The sequence below is a fragment of the Phyllostomus hastatus genome, unplaced genomic scaffold (genome assembly GCF_019186645.2).
Source record: "Phyllostomus hastatus isolate PE091 unplaced genomic scaffold, TTU_PhHast_1.1 phas_scaffold_39, whole genome shotgun sequence".
In the NCBI taxonomy this organism is placed as follows: domain Eukaryota; kingdom Metazoa; phylum Chordata; class Mammalia; order Chiroptera; family Phyllostomidae; genus Phyllostomus; species Phyllostomus hastatus.
The window spans coordinates 12367514-12385024 of NW_025334028.1; the positions used below are offsets into that span (position 1 = coordinate 12367514).

At 40.7% G+C, this 17511-nt stretch overlaps 1 protein-coding gene across 4 annotated transcripts in view; it reads right to left on the reverse strand.

Moving 5' to 3' along the window:
* LOC123806801 (broad substrate specificity ATP-binding cassette transporter ABCG2-like) overlaps nt 1-17511 on the reverse strand; it is an 87720-nt gene that overhangs the window by 33016 nt on the left and 37193 nt on the right. For all 4 annotated transcript variants that reach the window (XM_045820148.1, XM_045820147.1, XM_045820146.1 and 1 more), the window contains 5 exons: nt 11409-11468; nt 10681-10795; nt 9954-10106; nt 8303-8460; nt 175-326 (listed from right to left, as the gene is read on the reverse strand). In XM_045820148.1, coding sequence (XP_045676104.1) covers nt 175-326; nt 8303-8460; nt 9954-10106; nt 10681-10795; nt 11409-11468 — 638 coding nt within the window. The remainder of the gene's footprint in view (nt 1-174; nt 327-8302; nt 8461-9953; nt 10107-10680; nt 10796-11408; nt 11469-17511) is intronic.

Consider the following 17511-nt stretch of genomic DNA (forward strand, 5'->3'; position numbering starts at 1 on the left):
CCAGGGGTGCAAAATGAAGACAAATTCCAGCACCAAACTGATCAAGGGTGTTCTGGAGTGATGGAACCCAAACACGTCTATGCGAAGCTCAAACTACACTCCCATCCACTTCCTCAGCTCTCTTTCAGGACCCTGCTAAATGAAGGATCTCACTGCACAAAAAGGCAGCCTCACCAGCTGACGCAAAGTACTCCAAGGCCTCCTGAGCAGGCCCATGGAACATTAGTCTTCCTGAGGCCAACAATGTGAGACTATCAAACAATTTGAAGATGGAAAAACGAGGCTGATGAATGGAGAAGATGATGGTTCGTCCTCCTTTAGACATCCTAAGGTAAAGGTGAGAAAGTAACAAGTAGTTAGACATCTGATACTTGCACTTCTTAGTAAAACACCATATTCCTGCTTTTACCTCACTTGTTCATGGTTCCATTTGATTTTCTCTTACTAACATCATACCTTACATCATCTCTCTGATAGTTAAGCATTGTCCTTCAATGTTGTTATGAAAGACAAGTTTCTTTTCCTTTTACTTTTTTTTTCAATTTAAGCCACCATGTATTTGAGTTACTTTTAAAATTGGTCTTTTATTAGTGCATTTTGGCCATTTACTTTTTTTAAGTATATTTTATTGATTGTGCTATTACAGTTGTCCCTAATTTTCTCCTGCCCTTTCTCCCCCTTCTCCCTACACCCCCCTCCCTCCAGCAGTACCTGCCCCCCTTTAGTTCATGTCCATGGGTCATACATATAAGCTCTTTGGCTTCTCCATTTCCTATACAATTCTTAACCTTCTCCTGTCTATTTTGTGCCTGCCAATTTTGCTTCTTATTCCCTGTACCTTTTCCTCTATTATCCCCCTTTTCCCTTCCCACCAGTATTGCTCCAAGTGATCTCCATTTCTGTGATTTTGTCCCTGTTCTAGTTGTTTGCTTAGTTTGCTTTTGTTTTTGTTTTTTGTTTTAGGTTCGGGTGTTGATAATTCTGAGTTTGTTGTCATTTTACTGCTCATAATTTTGATCTTCTTTTTCTTAGATAAATCCCTTTGACATTTATTATTATTATTATTATAAGGACTTAGTGATGATGAACTTCATGAATTTGACCTTATCTGGGAAGCACTTTATCTGCCCTTCCATTCTAAAGGATAGCTTTGCTGGGTAGAAAAATGCAGGTTGTAGGTCCTTGCTTTTCATGACTTTGAATACTTCTTTCCAGCCCTTTCTTGCCAGCAAGATTTATTTTGAGAAATCAGCTGATAGCCTAATGGGAACTCCTTCATAGGTAACTGACTCCTTTTCTCTTGCTACTTTTAAAATTCTCTCCTTATCTTTACTCTTAGGTAATTTATTTTTTAAATATATTTTATTGATTATGCTATTATAGTTGTCCCATCCTCCCTTAACCCCCCACCCCACACCCCACTTCCCACCAGTTTTCCCTCCCCTTATTTCATGCCCATGGATCATACATATAACTTCTTTGGCTTCTACATTTCCTATACTATTCTTAACCCCCCCTTTCTATTTTGTACCTGCCATTTATGCTTCTTATTCCCTGTGCCTTTTCCCCCATTCTCCCCTTCTCCCAGCCGACTGACCCCTCCATGTGATCTCCATTTCTGTGATTCTGTCCCTCTTCTAGTTGTTTGCTTAGTGTATTAGTGTGTTTTTGTTTTTGTTTCTGTTTTTTGGTTTCGTTGTTGATAGCTATGAATTTGTTGTCATTTTACTGTTCTTTTGATCTTCTTTTTCTTAGATCAGTCCCTTTAATATTTCATATAATAAGGGCTGGGTAATGATGAACTCCTTTAACTTGACCTTATGTGGGAAGTACTTTATCTGCTCTTCCATTCTAAATGAAAGCTTTGCTGGATAAGAGTAATCTTAAATGAAGGTCCTTGCCTTTCATGACTTTAAACACTTCTTTCCAGCCCCTTCTTGCCTGTAAGGTTTCTTTTTGAAAAATCAGCTGATTGCCTTATAGGAATATCTTCATAGGTAACTCTCTCCTTTTCTCTTGCTGCTTTTAAGATTCTCTCCTTATCTTTAATCTTGGCTAATGTAACTGTGATGTGCCTTGGTGTGTGCTTCCTTGGGTCCAACTTCTTTGGGACTCTCTGAGCTTTCTGGACTTCCTGAAAGTCTATTTCCTTTGCCAGGTTGGGGAAGGTCTCCTTCATTATGTTTCCAAATAAGTTTTCAATTTATTGCTCTTCCTCTTCTCCTTCTGGCACCCTTATGATTTGCATGTTAAAATGTTTAAACTTGTCCAAGTGGTTCCTAAGCCTCTCCTCATTTTTTTGAATTCTTGTTTCTTCATTCTGTTCTGGTTGAATGTTTATTTCTTCCTTTTGTTCCAAATTGTTGATTTGAGTCCTGGTTTCCTTCCCTTCACTGTTGGTTCCCTATACATTTTCCTCTATTTCACTTTGCATAGCTTTCACTTTTTCCTCTATTTTGTGACCATACCAACCATCTCTGTGAGCATCCTGATTACCAGTGTTTTAAACTTTGCATCTGATAGGTTGGCTATCTCTTCATTGCTTAGTTGTACTTTTTCTGGAGCTTTGACTTGTTCTTTCGTTTAGGCCATTTTTTTCCCCTTGGTGTGCCTGTTAGATAGTAAGGGGTGGAGTCTTAGGTATTAGCCAGGGTGGGGCAACCCTTGTTGCTGCATTGTGACACTGTATGTGGAGGAGGGTTCTGAGAGGGAACAATTATGCTTGCTTGGCTCTTGGCCAGCTTTCAGTCACTTCCTCAGTTACCCACAAGCAAATTGGGCCCTTCTGGTGCTGATTCCCAGGTCGGTGGGTTTGTGCATGTTCTAGGACACTGTGGGTCTCTCCATTGAACTATCCTGTGAAGCTAGGAGTTTCTCCTGCCACCTCAACCCCCACAAGATTTTTCAGTCAGAGGTTTTGATGCTTTATTTCCCCGCACTGGAAACCTGGGTTATGTGGTCTGTCTCACTCCCCAGTTGTTCCTCCCAGTTTATACCCACACAAATGTGGGACCTCCCAGTCCACCAGCCACCACCTGGCCAGCCCTGGTCCTCCAGCCACCACTGTGCCATGAGTCCTCTCCACCCTGGCTGCCTGTCTCTGCCCCTCCTACCAGTCTGGATGAATGTTTCTTCTTTAATTCCTTGGTTGTTAGACTTCCATAGAGTTAGATTTTATGGGAGTTTTGGTTGATTTTTGCTTTTAAATTTGTTATCCTTCTTTTCATTGTGCAAGGAGGCACAGTATATCTACCTAAGTCTTCATCTTGCCCAGAAGTCTCTAATCTTGGGTAATTTAATTATGATGTATTTTGGTATGTTTCTCCTTGGATCCAACTTCTTTGGGACTCTCTGAGCTTCCTGGATTTGCGTGTCTAGTTCCTTTGCCATTGGGGAAGTTTTCCTTCATTATTTTTTCAAATATTTCTTGCTATCCTCATCTCCTTCTGGCACTCCTATGATTCCTATGTTGGAAAATTGAAAGCTGCCCCAGAGGTTCCTAAGCCTCTCCTCATTTTTTTTTTGAATTTTTATTTCTTCATTCTGTTCTCATTGAATGTTTGTTTCTTCCTTTTGTTCCAAATTGATTGATTTGAGTCCCGGTTTCCTTCCCTTCACTCTTGGTGCCCTGTATATTTTTCTTTATTTCACTTTTCATAGCCTTCACTTCTTCATTTATTTTGTATCTGTACTCAGTCATTTCTGTGAGCATCCTGATTACCAGTGTGTTGATTCTGCATCTGATAGGTTGGCTATCTGCTTGTTGCTTAATTTTTTCTGCAGTTTTGATCTGTTCTTTCATTTGGGCCATATTTCATTTTCTCAGTGCACCTGTTATTTTGTAAGGGGCAGAGCCTTAGGTATTCACAAGGGCTGGGCAACCCATTTTGCTGACTTGTGGTGCTGTATGTGGGGGAGGGGTCAGAAAGGGAGCAATGCCGCTTGCTTGGCTCTAGCCCCACTTTCAGTCACTTTCCTCTCTTCCCACAAGCAGATTATACCTTTCAGGTGCTGATTCCCAAGTCAGTGGGCTTGTATACATTCTAGGATCCTGTGGGTCCCTTCAGTGGACTCTCCTGTGAGACTGGGAGTTTCTCTCGCCACTATAACCCCCACAGGTTTTTACAGCCAGAGATTTTGAGGCTTTAGGTTCCCATGTTGGAACCCTGGGTTGTGATACACGTCACTCCCAGTTGTTCCTCCCACTTACCCACATGCAAACTTGGGATACTGTGGTCCACCAGCTGCCTCCTCACCCACCCCAGTCCACCAGCCACCGCCTTGTCACACATCCTTGCCACCCCCATTTCCTATCTCCACCCCTCCTACCAGGCTGGATGAATGTTTCTTTAACTCCTTGTTTGTAAGACCCCCATACAGTTCAATTTTCTGGCAGTTCTGGTTGTTTTTTGTTTTTAAATTGATTGTTATCCTTCTTTTGGTTGTGTGAGGAAGAAAAGCATATCTACCTACACCTCCATCTTCCCAGAAACAGACAAAGGTTTCTTAAAATGTGTCCCATGAATGGTCCTGAACCCACTAGAACATTAATTAAAAACTGCAGATCCTTGGACAGTCTTCTCACACCTACTGTGTTTATGGAATTCATGTTTTTCCTCTTTTTTTGCAATGCCCACCTGAGTATATGTTTATTGCTTTTAGAGAGAGAGGAAGTGAGAGAGAGAGAAGGACAGAAAGGGAGAAAGAAAGAGAGAGAAATATCAATGTGAGAATCATCAATTGGTTGCCTCTCATATCTGCCCTGACCAAGAATCAAACCCACTGCCTTTTGGAGTATGGGACGATGCTCCAACTAAGCCACCCAATCAGGACTAGGGAATCCATATCTTTAACAGGCACCTAGGTAACTTGAAAGTACACTCAAGAATTTATTATGGACTAAATATTAACACAACAGTTGTACGTCCCATTCTCATTGATCACTGAAGTCTCCTGGTTCTATAGAAATTGGTGTTCATTCTTCTGTCCTTAAGGTAAAATTAACATTACTAAATACTTACCATGACTTTGTTAAATACTTTCCAGATAATCGCATCTGAATTTTCACAATATTGTTATCGGACAATATTGGCAATACTGACAGTAGCAACAGTACTAAACTTTCATTTTAAAGAAAAGGCTTATAAGGGTAAACAGCTGGCCAAAGATGTCACAGAAGGGGCAGGGCTGCGACAGCAGGACCCATGGCCAAAACATTCCTAAACTACCTTTACACAGGATTTGTTCCTTATAGGTCAAAGAAACAAAGACCAAAAGCACTATCGACAAACTGTTTGATTTAACCTATTTTATTAATAGAATCACTTCAATTGAAGCATTTTTCAAAGCACTGAATATATGCTAGCAGTGTGTACAAGTTTGTTCTGCCTCAAAGAGGAATCAGGCCAGTAAATCAATCATTCCAATACAATGTGGAATAGAATGAGGATGTTTTGTAAGCAAAAATGGGAGACTATATTCCCAGTCTAAAGAAGATATGAAATAGTATGGCAAGGGGGCCAACAGGAATAAGCCACGAAGAAAGAGAAAGAGTAGTCAAGGTGAGGGAACATGGAGAACAAAGTGTGTGATGACAAGATGTGTTCAGGAAGCTGCAGTAGCTCAGTTTCATCACAGAGTTGGGTTGAGGGATGAAAAGAAGAGAAGTTAACAAAAGAGACTGCCTCAGAAAATCAGCTTGTGGGAGGGCTTGTCTTGGAGTGCACATGTGCCCTTCTCTCCAGCAGGTACTAATTTTTTTAAACTTTGAGGGCTCCCATAAGACATGCAACCAGGGGAAGAGAGGGTAACAAAACCCCTGAACCTGTCTCTAAGGCCCTTTTTCTCTGATTTTTCGGTGAGCCAATAGCAGCCTCACCTTGGCTCATTTCTTTCCTATAACATTTCCAGAGAGCCAAAGGGGCCCTGTCTAGGCCTCTCTCCTATTGCTTCTTTTATCTTAAGCCCTTCCTTATTTTGCTGTCCCCAGCTTTTATAAATATAACCTCAGAAAAATTTTTTTTAAATAAGCCCATGATGAATCCCTTTATTGAGAAGCTGGAACTTCAGTCAGTGGGCAATAGTAGAGGACTAGAAGAAGGGAAGGGGACTGTTGTGAGAGTCGTGCTGCTCTAAGCCTGGACCGAGCACCAATGGCATCAGCATCAGTATCTCCCATCGAAATGGAGAAACGTGGCCTCCTATGCAGAGCTGCAGAAGAAGAATATGCATTTTCAACAAGACCTCAGGTGATTAGTATGCATGGTGGAATGTGAAAAAGATTGGGTCAGAGCTTTCCAGCATGAAGAATGGTGCTTGTGTCCTATAAAATGTACTCTCAATGACAGGTCAGGACATGAGACACAAGGAAGACTGAGAAACCAATTAGACTTTGAAAAGATGATTTCTGCAGAGGAATCTAAGACAGAAAGGAAGATGAGACACTTCTCAGGAAGATGCTGAAGTCTGGTTGTAGTCTATGGATTGAGTGGCAGCAATGGTATAAATGACTTCCTGGCTGGGAAGGGTACAAGGTGGTAATGGATGACTGTCCTTGTTTTATGGAGTATACTCCAGAGTATTTAGGGGTGACAGGTGTTAAAAAAAAGACGGAGGTATGGAGGAGGACGAGTACAGAGGAAGAGCAAAAGCAGTTGAATGCTAAGAGCTGGGGAATCTACATAAGAACACACAAGTTTTTTTTGTATAATTTTGATAACTTTTCTCTAAGATAGAAACATAAAAAAATTAATGTAAAAATGTTAACAACTTAAATATGGAAATTTCTCCTATTAATATGATCCACAGTCTTCTTTCTTGATAAAAGGAAATGCCCTTCCTTTTACTCCATTCTTCCATTGTTGGGGCCCTAAATCTTTAAAGTCATTCTCAATAATCACACCCTACGTTCACTTCATAAGCTAATCCTATTGGTCCTATCTACAAAATAAATCGATAATCTACCCACTTCTTACCACTAACCCCTACCATCCTACTCAAAGCCATAATAATATCTCAACTGAGCTACTACAGCCTCCTAACTGGTTTCCTTATACTCACCCTTGCGCAATGTATAGTCTTTTCTCCACACGGCTGCCATAACCCCCTTCTAAAACTCTCTAAAAGCTTCCCATGTCACCTAGGGACAGTAAAAGCCAGAGTTCTTACAGTGGCCTACAAAAGCCCATATAATATGATGCCCACTCAATTCCACTGCATGTCTTATTCTTTTTTTTTAAAGATTTTATTTATTTATGACAGAGAAAGAGGAAGATGGGGAGGAAAAGAGTGAGAGAGAAACATTGATGTATGAGAGAAACACTGACTGGTGGCTTATTGCAAGCCCCAAAGGGAGACTTGGCCTGCAACCCAGGCATGTACCCTGACCAGGAATTGAACCTGTGACCTTTCAGCTTGTGGGACAACACCCAACCCATGAGCCACTCTAGCCAGGGCTCATGTCCTATTCTAACTGTTAAGAACTGAATTGTGCCACACACACACACCCCCCAAAAAATTCATATGTTGACTTCCTAAGCCCCATTATCTCTCTGATAATGTAAATGTGAATGTATTTGCAGGTAGAATTTTTAAAGAAGTAATTAAGGCTAAAGAAGGTCATATGGGTGAGCCTTAGTCCAATAATAACTAGTGTTTTTACAAGAAGAGGTAATTAAGACACACATACTGAGAGAATATGAAGTGAAGACATAGGGAGAAGACAACTACAAGCCTAAGAGAAAGGCCTAAAAAAAATAATCCTTGATCTTCAACTTTCAAGATCTAGTCTCCAAGATGGTGAATAAACTAATTTCTGTTGTTTCAGTCACCCGCTTTGTGCTACACCATTATGGCACCAAGAGCAAACTAATTCACTAACCAACATGCCACTCACCTTAGGTCACTGGGTTCTAGTCTCTCTGGCCTCCTCAGTTCCAAACACACTAGGCGCGGTCAGCTTTAGGGCCACTGGCTGTTCCCTCCAACTGGAACTCTCTTCCCCCAGGAACCCAGGTCTCACTCAAAGCTCAAATGGTACATCACTGAGGTCTTCCCTGACCATCCTACAATGCAATACAGGACCTTCCACCCCACCACATCAGTCTTCCCTATACTCGTATCCTGCTTCATTCTTCTTCAAACACTTATACTTGTCAATTGATGTTCTTCTCCAAAATGAGAAGGAAGAAATGTGTAAGTGTTGTGATCACTGAGGAATGCACTGAGCCAAGATTAATACCTGGCAATATAGCAAGCCACAAGACATTGCATGAATGCAAGAATAAGTTCCCATAGCATTTACCTCTTCAGGAGTGACAGGACAGCATTTGCTGTGCTTGAGTCTAAGCCAGTTGTGGGCTCATCCAGGAACAAGATGGATGGATTGGTAATAAGCTCCATTCCAATACTCGTCCTTTTTCTTTCTCCTCCAGACACACCACGGGTAAACTGAGTTCCAACCTAACACACAAATGGTCTCATTATTAACAATAACAAACACAGCCACTGTTGTTTGTTGAGCTCCTGACATGTGCTAACCCTGTAAGAGGCATTTTATCTCACCTCCTCATTTATTCTGAACAACAAAGAAGTGAGTATCTGGGAGAAGAGGTGGGTCTCTTAAATTAAACTGAGGCTCAGTTTAGAGCTGGTATGTGGCTAAGCCTGATATGACACCCACACTTTAAACAGTTCTGTATGTTCCTCATCATGTCAAATACTTAGTTTTAAGTCAGAAGTTACAACTTAAAGACATGGCTCTGAAATCATGGTCCAAAAAGGGAGATAAAGACAGGAGAGGAATAGGTGAAAGCATCTATAATGTGTTCACCTTCTACACCCTCATCTTCCTCCCCCACCAAAATAAGCCCTGAAGGAAACTCAAGAACTGGGCCTTGGCACCAAAGAAAGCCCACGTTCTCCCATCTAAAAAGAAGTGGTAAATGATAGCAGTTCAGACTTCTTCTTCCAAATAAAATACAGCAAAACACACTTTACATAAAAGACTGTCAGAAAGCATCATATGAAGCAGCCCCCAAGAACACCCCCATTTTCATTACCCCTAAGTAAGGGATGTTGCAGGGGGGTTAAACTAGAGCCGTGGCCATCTGAAAAGCTCATCTTTACCCAAAGCTTCAAATGTCTTCCCAGCCAATCTTTCATGTCTGTTCACAACTCTAAATCATTCACTCACTCATCTCATTTCTTCTTCCTGATCCTACACGACCCACTTGGTGAGCTACTTTGCCTCTCTTGCCCACAGTTGTTATCTATACAACCTAAGGGAGCCCAGCACAAGCCAGTCTGTAAGTAGCATTGGCAGAAGGAAGGGAGGAAACAAAAGAGGGAGGGAGGATGGGAGGGAGGGGTGGGAGACAAAGTGCCATTAGGAAAGCTACAGGAAAACAATGTGGATGCTACACAAATTTAAAAAACAAACACTAATTTCACTGAGGATAATTTTGGAAGCCAAAGTACAGCAAAATGAGCATATAGAGCAAAAGCCCTGGGATTTTCATTGTTTATGAATTCCAGAAATATACCTCCAAAGCAACAGAGTGAAGTCCCCTGGAAAGACAGGAAGAAAAGCTAAAAAGGAAAGAAGAAAAACAGAAAGCAAGAAAGTTAGTGAACAGATTTGAATGAGACACCTAGTGTGGGGGAGGGGCACGAGCTGCAACCACATGGAAGGAGCACCTGGCCTTTGCAGAGAACACGTGTTTATGGGAGCCCACACTGTCATTCTTCACTTCCAGGATTCCATTGTTTTTCATTTCCTTTTCCTGGTTGACGTTCACCTTTCTATTATGTAACTAGTTACTGTTTTCATCATTACAGAAAGCAGCCACTTTTGACCACACACATTATGGAAAACTTCTGAATAAGAGTAACGCTGGCCTCACAGGGGAGGTCCTATCAGCTGGTGATGGTACCACCTGTTCTTTCCGCATTACCTTGGAATCCGCCACTTTGGCCAGACCCAACTCCTGAATGACCACGTTTATCCGTTCATTTTTTTCATGATTGGACATAGTTGATGGAAGGCGAAGAGCTGCTGAGAACTGTAGATTTTCTCTCACTGTCAGAGTTCCCATCACAACATCATCCTTAAGGCAAATGGATTTTAACAAGACATATCAGGTCTTTTCTAGTAATATCACTCTTTAGAATATATAACTTAATCCAAAAAAATAACATAGCCAAGGAAACAGTCTGGCTAATGTATAATTATATGAATTATACAAAAAACTCCAATTTGGATAGCTACAAAGCCTGATAAAAGAATTTTCATTCCCTATCTATACACCTGGTGAAACACTGATAGTTATACTTCTATTAGCAGACATCACCGAACTCATGTACACAAAGATTTGCCAAATACTTGGTTAAGCTAAATGAAGGGAATGTTAAGGTAGAAAACAGTATCTTTCAGAACTATGATAAGTAGATTTGATATCATTGTCTTTACAAGGGTCATATTCTAGTATCTTCCTTCCTTTTCATTTAACACTATTTTATATCTTATGTGAGATTAGAAAAAGCTAGAGAAAATTAAGTTGGTTCAAAGCTCATATTGCATAATCAGTGGAGAGCACACTGAACAGTAGGGTTTGAAAAATGGCCAAGGCACGTTCCCAGACAGAAGAGGAAAAATCTAAAACGGAAATCAGGAACACTTACCTGCACCACATAACCAGAGTTACACTTGAAGTTGGCAGGTCGAGGCTCTCCATTTATCAAAACATCTCCAGATAATCCCTGTGGATCTTTCCTTGCAGCTAAGATATCTAACAACCTATAACAAAACAAATATGTTTGTTTTTTTTTCTCCAACTGAGACTATACCTCTAAGCTACTCTGAATCCAAACTCTGCTCAAGTAAAAAATTAACTGATCAAGAAATTCCATGCCTCAACTACAATGACATACTTTAATTCTCAACTTCCTTTTGTTAACTCTACACTATAATAAAGGTCCAAAGAGTGAAAACAAAGCTCTGTCGGCAGAGCCAGCACTGGCCTCCCAACCAGCTTCTGAAGCTCTCTGGCCTCTGGGCTCCCAACAGCTAATGTGCTGCTTTAGGTGAGACTCAAGACTTCCCTTATTCCTTTGGCTCCTTCTCCCCACTTTCAATGTCATCCCTGTCCTTTTCCACCATTAGCTGAAATCAATGCTGACAGGTATATGGCAATCACCTATCATGGCCACTGTCAGTAAAGCTGACCTGATAAGACTTCCTAGTCCTGAGGACAGAACCACAGCTGGCCTAAGTACACATGGCCATGGCACCTAGAACAAGACTAGACGTGCAGCAAACATTCAACTAACACCTGCCCTCATGAAAGCAATCTTTTAAAGCACATGAAAACTGCAAGGGAAAGCTCCCTGATCCTCTCTGTGATACTCACGAAGATTTGCCTCCACCTGTGGGTCCCAGGATGGCGTTCAGGCCCGGTCTCATGATCCCACTGTCAATGCAGAAAATAGCCAGTTTACCAGTTCAGCTGAAAACTGCTTCTAAAAATGTAGGGTCTGCATTTAAGACACTCAATGAAAGTTGATGAAGTGAGAGAGAAAACCAGCACAAACTAACTTCTAAAGGAAAAAAGGAACCAACTTGACAATAAATGTCTAGTGTACAAATGTCATCACTCTTTAGACCCCATTTGAAAAATGGCTCAGGTCCCTCTATATTCCTTTCAGCTATTCTCTAAGCCACTTACACTTGTTGGGAAAGGACACACAAACTTGCGAGTTTATGGGAAGTAAAAGATTCTGGTAAAACATCTGTTACAGTAATTTCTCCTTTCACGATGTAGAGTGCACAACATGTCTTGAGTAGTGCTTCTTGATAACTAGTCACCTCTTTTGATACCTACTCAGGTCCTACATAATTTAGTAGTCAAAGGAGTTCTAGAATCATCAGCATTAATGCTCTCACTGCTCAAACCCAGTCAGACCAAGAAACAATGTAACTGAAGTGAAATTTAGTGGCTGGAAAAAAGCACCTCAGATACTAAAATGAAACCCTCACTAGTTCTTAAACCCTGACAAAATTCTTAATTCACCTGTAAAAGTAAAACACATTCCCTAAAATACATCACATTCTTTCTTCTAAAGGTTTGGATAGACTGGAAAATTGTTGGTTTAGAAGTGGGAGACGCCATGTTCCATTGGGCAAGACATTTAAGGACGTACAGATGTGATGTAGACACTGCATGTTCCAAAGAAATTATGTGGATGTTTGAGGGTAGAGGGTATTCAGACACAGAGCAAGAAGGTATAAAAAATAAGTCACAGTTGACTGTGCTGAGACTGAAGAAGAACACAAAAAAAGTAGTGTGAGTTTTACCATGAAGACAACCAGAAGAATGGTAAGGAGAGCACACTGGACTAAGGGGAATGAATGTCAGGTCCACCGCAGTTGCACAGGCTTGATGACGGAATGGAGGGCTGACGAAGCCCTCTTGGGACCCTGGTGCCTAAGCCACTCTCTGGGGAATTGGTAGGTAAATCCAATTTATTCTCCAGGGAACACAGTATTATTCCAGTGGAAGGTGCAAAGCAGAAGGCTATTTCATTCCCAGATAATGACTATCACTGAGGCAAATTCTATGATACACAACAGTCATGAGTGATCAACCTCACGGTGCAGCTGTGTACAGTGCTTCCATCTAGGAGGACACAGCATTTACTGCCTATTGTGCTGCAGCTGGCACAGTGTAAAATGCCACTCAGTGGCCATGGGGAAAGGCAACTTCTACTTTGCTCACTAACTGAGGCGTCTCTCACTGAAACACTCGACAAATACAATGAGTTATGTGAATCAGGCACAAGCTATAAAAGAGAGAAGTATCTTATTCTTTCACTGGCCTTTTCCCCTGATGCAATAAGACATGCTAATGGTTGGGTGAACTTTCAAGGTGCATTTATCTATAGTTCTTAATGTACCTTCTGCAGTAATAGCTACCTAGTAACTGTTTCTAAAATAACCAGAGATAAGCTTGTTGTTCACTGAGACTTCATTGCCAGAAAACCTTTCCAGGTTTTTTAAATACCTACTCAGAAAAAGAGTTACCACCCCTAAAAGATTAATCCAAAAGTGAATGTGAAAAGCTGGTGCAAGGAAAAGAATTCTAAGACAAAGAATTTTACAGGTCCCTGAGCTGGGCTTCCTTTGGCACTGAACTCTAGCATTACAGAAAACAGTAATGGATAATCATAACTGCAAGAGTTCCAGTGTGGAGCCGTGGCTAATTCCCCCTCCACTCACTCAACACAGTTATTCAGTGTCTACTGTGTGTGTACATGGGTCAGAGCTGAGAATTAAAGTGGTAGCCCTTGTGGACTTTGCATTCAAGTCCAGGGATCAGCAAACCACAGGGGTCAAGTTTTCTGTTTTGAAAAACAAAGTACTTTCACGCTACATGACAGAGATAAGTAGTTAATACACAAATGAAAATATTTATTATCAGGGCCTTTGCTGACCTCTGTCATAATCCAAAGTCTACAATCCCCTTGTTGTCCCACCCACCCCTCGCTCAAAACACAGTCCACACCTCTATTTATTGCTTTATAGCATTTACATGCATGAAAGTCTCCCTCACTCTATTGTCAAACCTTACCAACAAGAACAATGCCATCTTCTTCAACCCCCACCCCCTGGAGCATGCAGCACATGCTCTATAATGAAAACTAAATACATGAAATGAAAACTAGCTACAGGATTCTTCTCTTGTCTATTACATTCTCATGAACAATGGTAAACCTCATTTAATACTGAGAAGGCAATGTCACCCCCAGAGCCTGGAGCATTGTCTTTCCCCACCCTGTCCTGAGCACACACACCGGCTTTCCTTTCTCCCTCCCCCACTCCTGGTGCTCCAGTTTAGGGTTAGGGTGGTCCATGTCTTCCAGCCCCTCAGTCACAGTAGAACAACACAGTGGAGTCTTCGAGTTGTCTGAATCTTCCATTGGACTAGGAGATCGCTAAGAACCTCTGTCACTAGAATCAGGCGCAATGTCAGGCTCCTAGTAGACATTCAAATTTGGTGAATAAATGAATCCCTACATCTTAATAAATGACAACTACTTATAGGAAAGTTAAATGTTTTCAATAAAAACAAGTATCAAGAAGTACAGAAACCTTATGGAAAATAGGCATAGCCTGACTGGAAAGAACACTTAGTTACACTCCTACATAAATCATGTTCAGATAATATATCAGTCATCTCTTTTAGACTTTCCTTTCTTTCCTTCTTTGTGTGAAGGTGGTGGATGTGCTGGGTGGAGGAGCGGTGATGGCCAGCACACAAGGTCACAGGCTGCAAAGGGAGGTGGGGGAAGAGAGGACACAGCTGGAGGGTGGGCAGGCTGCCTATATTAAAGAATAAGAAAATTGATTGGGCAAACCAGTAATAATGTTAGAATAATGAGAGCCAGGATTTTCACTTTTTGAGGTATTTTACAAACATGGAAACATAGAAATAATCCTGGAATATCAGATCAAAATTGGAACTCATGGGTTTTAATCTCCGTACACAAACATAAAAAGGTTTAGAGATGAAAAGGTGTATATGTGTATGCGTATGTATGTTCCCTGTGTCTGTCCCCTGAGCAGGCCTAGGAGCTCTGACATCCCAACAGCCGGAACATTCCAAACACCCAGATCTTGCTTTGTAACACAACACCCCACAAAAAGGAACATCAGCTCATTCCAGGTCTGAGGCAGGGTAAGCACACAGTGAGTCTGGATCCTCTGCTATGCCAACAAAATACCCAAGAAATGAAAGAATGAGTTGAATAAAATAACAAACCTCCCTTGAAAGGTCTCCCAGTGACCAAATCAGGAACAATAGGAGTATCAAAATAAATAATGATAATAATGCATTAGTATTGAGTGCTACTAGATAAAATGTGAATCGATGAGTCTATGCTGATATAAATAAATGAATGAAAGTGACAAATGAAGCTTTTTCCTCTTAGTAGAAAAATGCAAACCAGTCCATATGAAAAAGAGCAATGAAAACAGAAATCACATTTTGGCAACAATCACAATGACATTTATTCCTGATTAAGGTAGGAGACCCCAATGGGGGCTGAAGTAGGTGGGTTCCTGTGTTATGAAGAATAAGGTTTGGAGTGATTTCAGGGTAACTCCCCTCATAATACTTATTAATTACAAAGGGGAAAATGGTGACACTGTGGTGAAGGCTGGCAGACACCAGCATGACAGGGTAATGAAGATGAACATCACCTAGGGTGAGACGGGAAAGGACCTGGTTGGATGAGACAGGAGACATGATGTGATGGTCAGTCTACTACGTGAAGAGTATGGTGACCAACGGCCCCTTAGCACCCACCACTGCACCTGTTATGAGGCTTTGCATCCCCTGGGCTGCTTCCAGACAATGACTGAGTGGTTATAGAGGAGAAGGGCCTTGTTTCTGAAAAATACACACTGAAAAACTTAGGAATGTTAGAGTACCATATGAATAGCTTACTCTCAAGTGGTGCAGAAAAATACTAATGATAATGGATTCACTAAAGAGATAAAATGACTGGCAGTTACAGTGAAATGTAAACAGTTGGGGAATTTGGGTAAAATGGTTATGTTCCCACAAGAGGTAAGTTTGAAATTATTTCAAATAAATTATTAACTTAAAAAATCTCTGAATAGTACAATCAATTTCCCTGAGGATTATATGATATACATACCTACTGGAATGGACCATTTTGTCCATAGATCTTTAGGGTTAATGAGGAAATACTGATATGCTAGGTTTGGGCACAAACTAAGCATAATAGCATAATTTTCCATAAGATAGTATAATCTCACCTTTTTCAGTTCTCATTGTCAGATTTTATCTTCTTGCCACCACAGAGCACATCACGTTCTAGCTACTTAGTTATAAAAATGAAATTACAAAATGTCCACAGGAAAAACAAAATCGAGCTGCTCATCTGCTTTCTTTAAATACGGTGACTATTGTGAACGGTGGCAGTGCTATCAAAAGCAAGTCTAAAGAGAGATGAATGAAAACAACCTTTCTCTCATCTCAGTACCTTCCTTTAGTTGAAGCTAGCAAATAGAAGAAAAATTAGAAATGCTACATTGAATAAAAGGGGTGACCTTTGTCACAGATGCCTAAACCAGAAATGTGAGTAATAAGACAGCACTGGAAAGTCTCCTCCAAGACTTACTGGGCGATGACTTCTTAAGGTATATAAATGTCTAATTGCTATGTTTTAAACCTTGACCTAACAGAATACTGTGTATCAACAGTAATTAAAAAATAAAGAGATTATATAAATACGTTGACTGAGTTTTTATGGATGCAGGAATGCACATAAAGCTAACTCATCTATTGCTGCAATGGATACCATTGAACCCTAAAAACAGTATGAAGCCTTGAGCATATGACAATGTTAGTGTACTGAATTACTAATCCACTAGCTTTAAAATGTAGGCAAAATACACTTGCCCACTATGCATTTTAAATCTATACCTGCCCATATTCAAATCATTATTACTTCCACTTAGCACAAGATCTGACGTAACCAACATTTTCCTGACTATTACTTTCCACAAAAAACCTTGTCAGCTTTCAAAATGGATGCCTAAACCAGAAATGGATAACTTCTATCTAGGGATTTAGCAAGACATAAAAGCTGTGTATCTACCAACTCTCTTCTTCTTTTCCCTGTCAGAGTATCTTAACCAGTACAAGACAGCAAGAAGAAAGTAGGTATGACAAAAGGTGTGGTTACAGAAAGCAAATTCTATCTAATTCCACACAGTCTCTGACCTCACCACCACTCAAACAATCTCAAAGCCCCGTTTTTCCTTCCCCACCCACATGCAAAAAATTTCTCCACTATTTGTCAGTTCCTAGCCTTCTGGGAGCAGTTGGCTGCTAGTAACATAAAAGATCACAGTCCCACAGAACGTACCAAGAAAACATGAGAAACATCTGATTGAATATAGGTTAGAGGCAATACCTGGTGAAAACTTTTATAACTACCCCTCCAGTCTCAGAGAGTTAGAAAAAGTGCTTGTTTTATCTAGGAATAGTTACTTCTCCTATCAAACAAACTAACCGGACAAAACAGATAGACCATGGTGCCTGAGCAAACCTAAATGCACTCCCCCCCTCCACAGTGAGGGAGAATCACGCTCAGTTTTCTAGATACCAGGAAAACATGAACAGTCCTAATGACCAGCATCTGTGAAAGAATAGAGAGACATGGCTCCCAAGTAGGTTCTGTTCTCATTTCCTTCCTCACTCTACGGCCCACTCCACCACCACGTGATGAATTTGTTGTTCAAGAAAGAAAATGATATTCATAGTTTTGCATTCATTTGGGTCCTAAATTCTATCATTGGGTTTTCAGTGCATAAACTTAAGCTTACACTAAAGTTTTCTTGTATTTAATTTGTTTCTGTCTGCCTGTATGTGAGGAAAAGCATTAGATAAATTGTTATAGGTGATAAACGAGTATATAAACTCA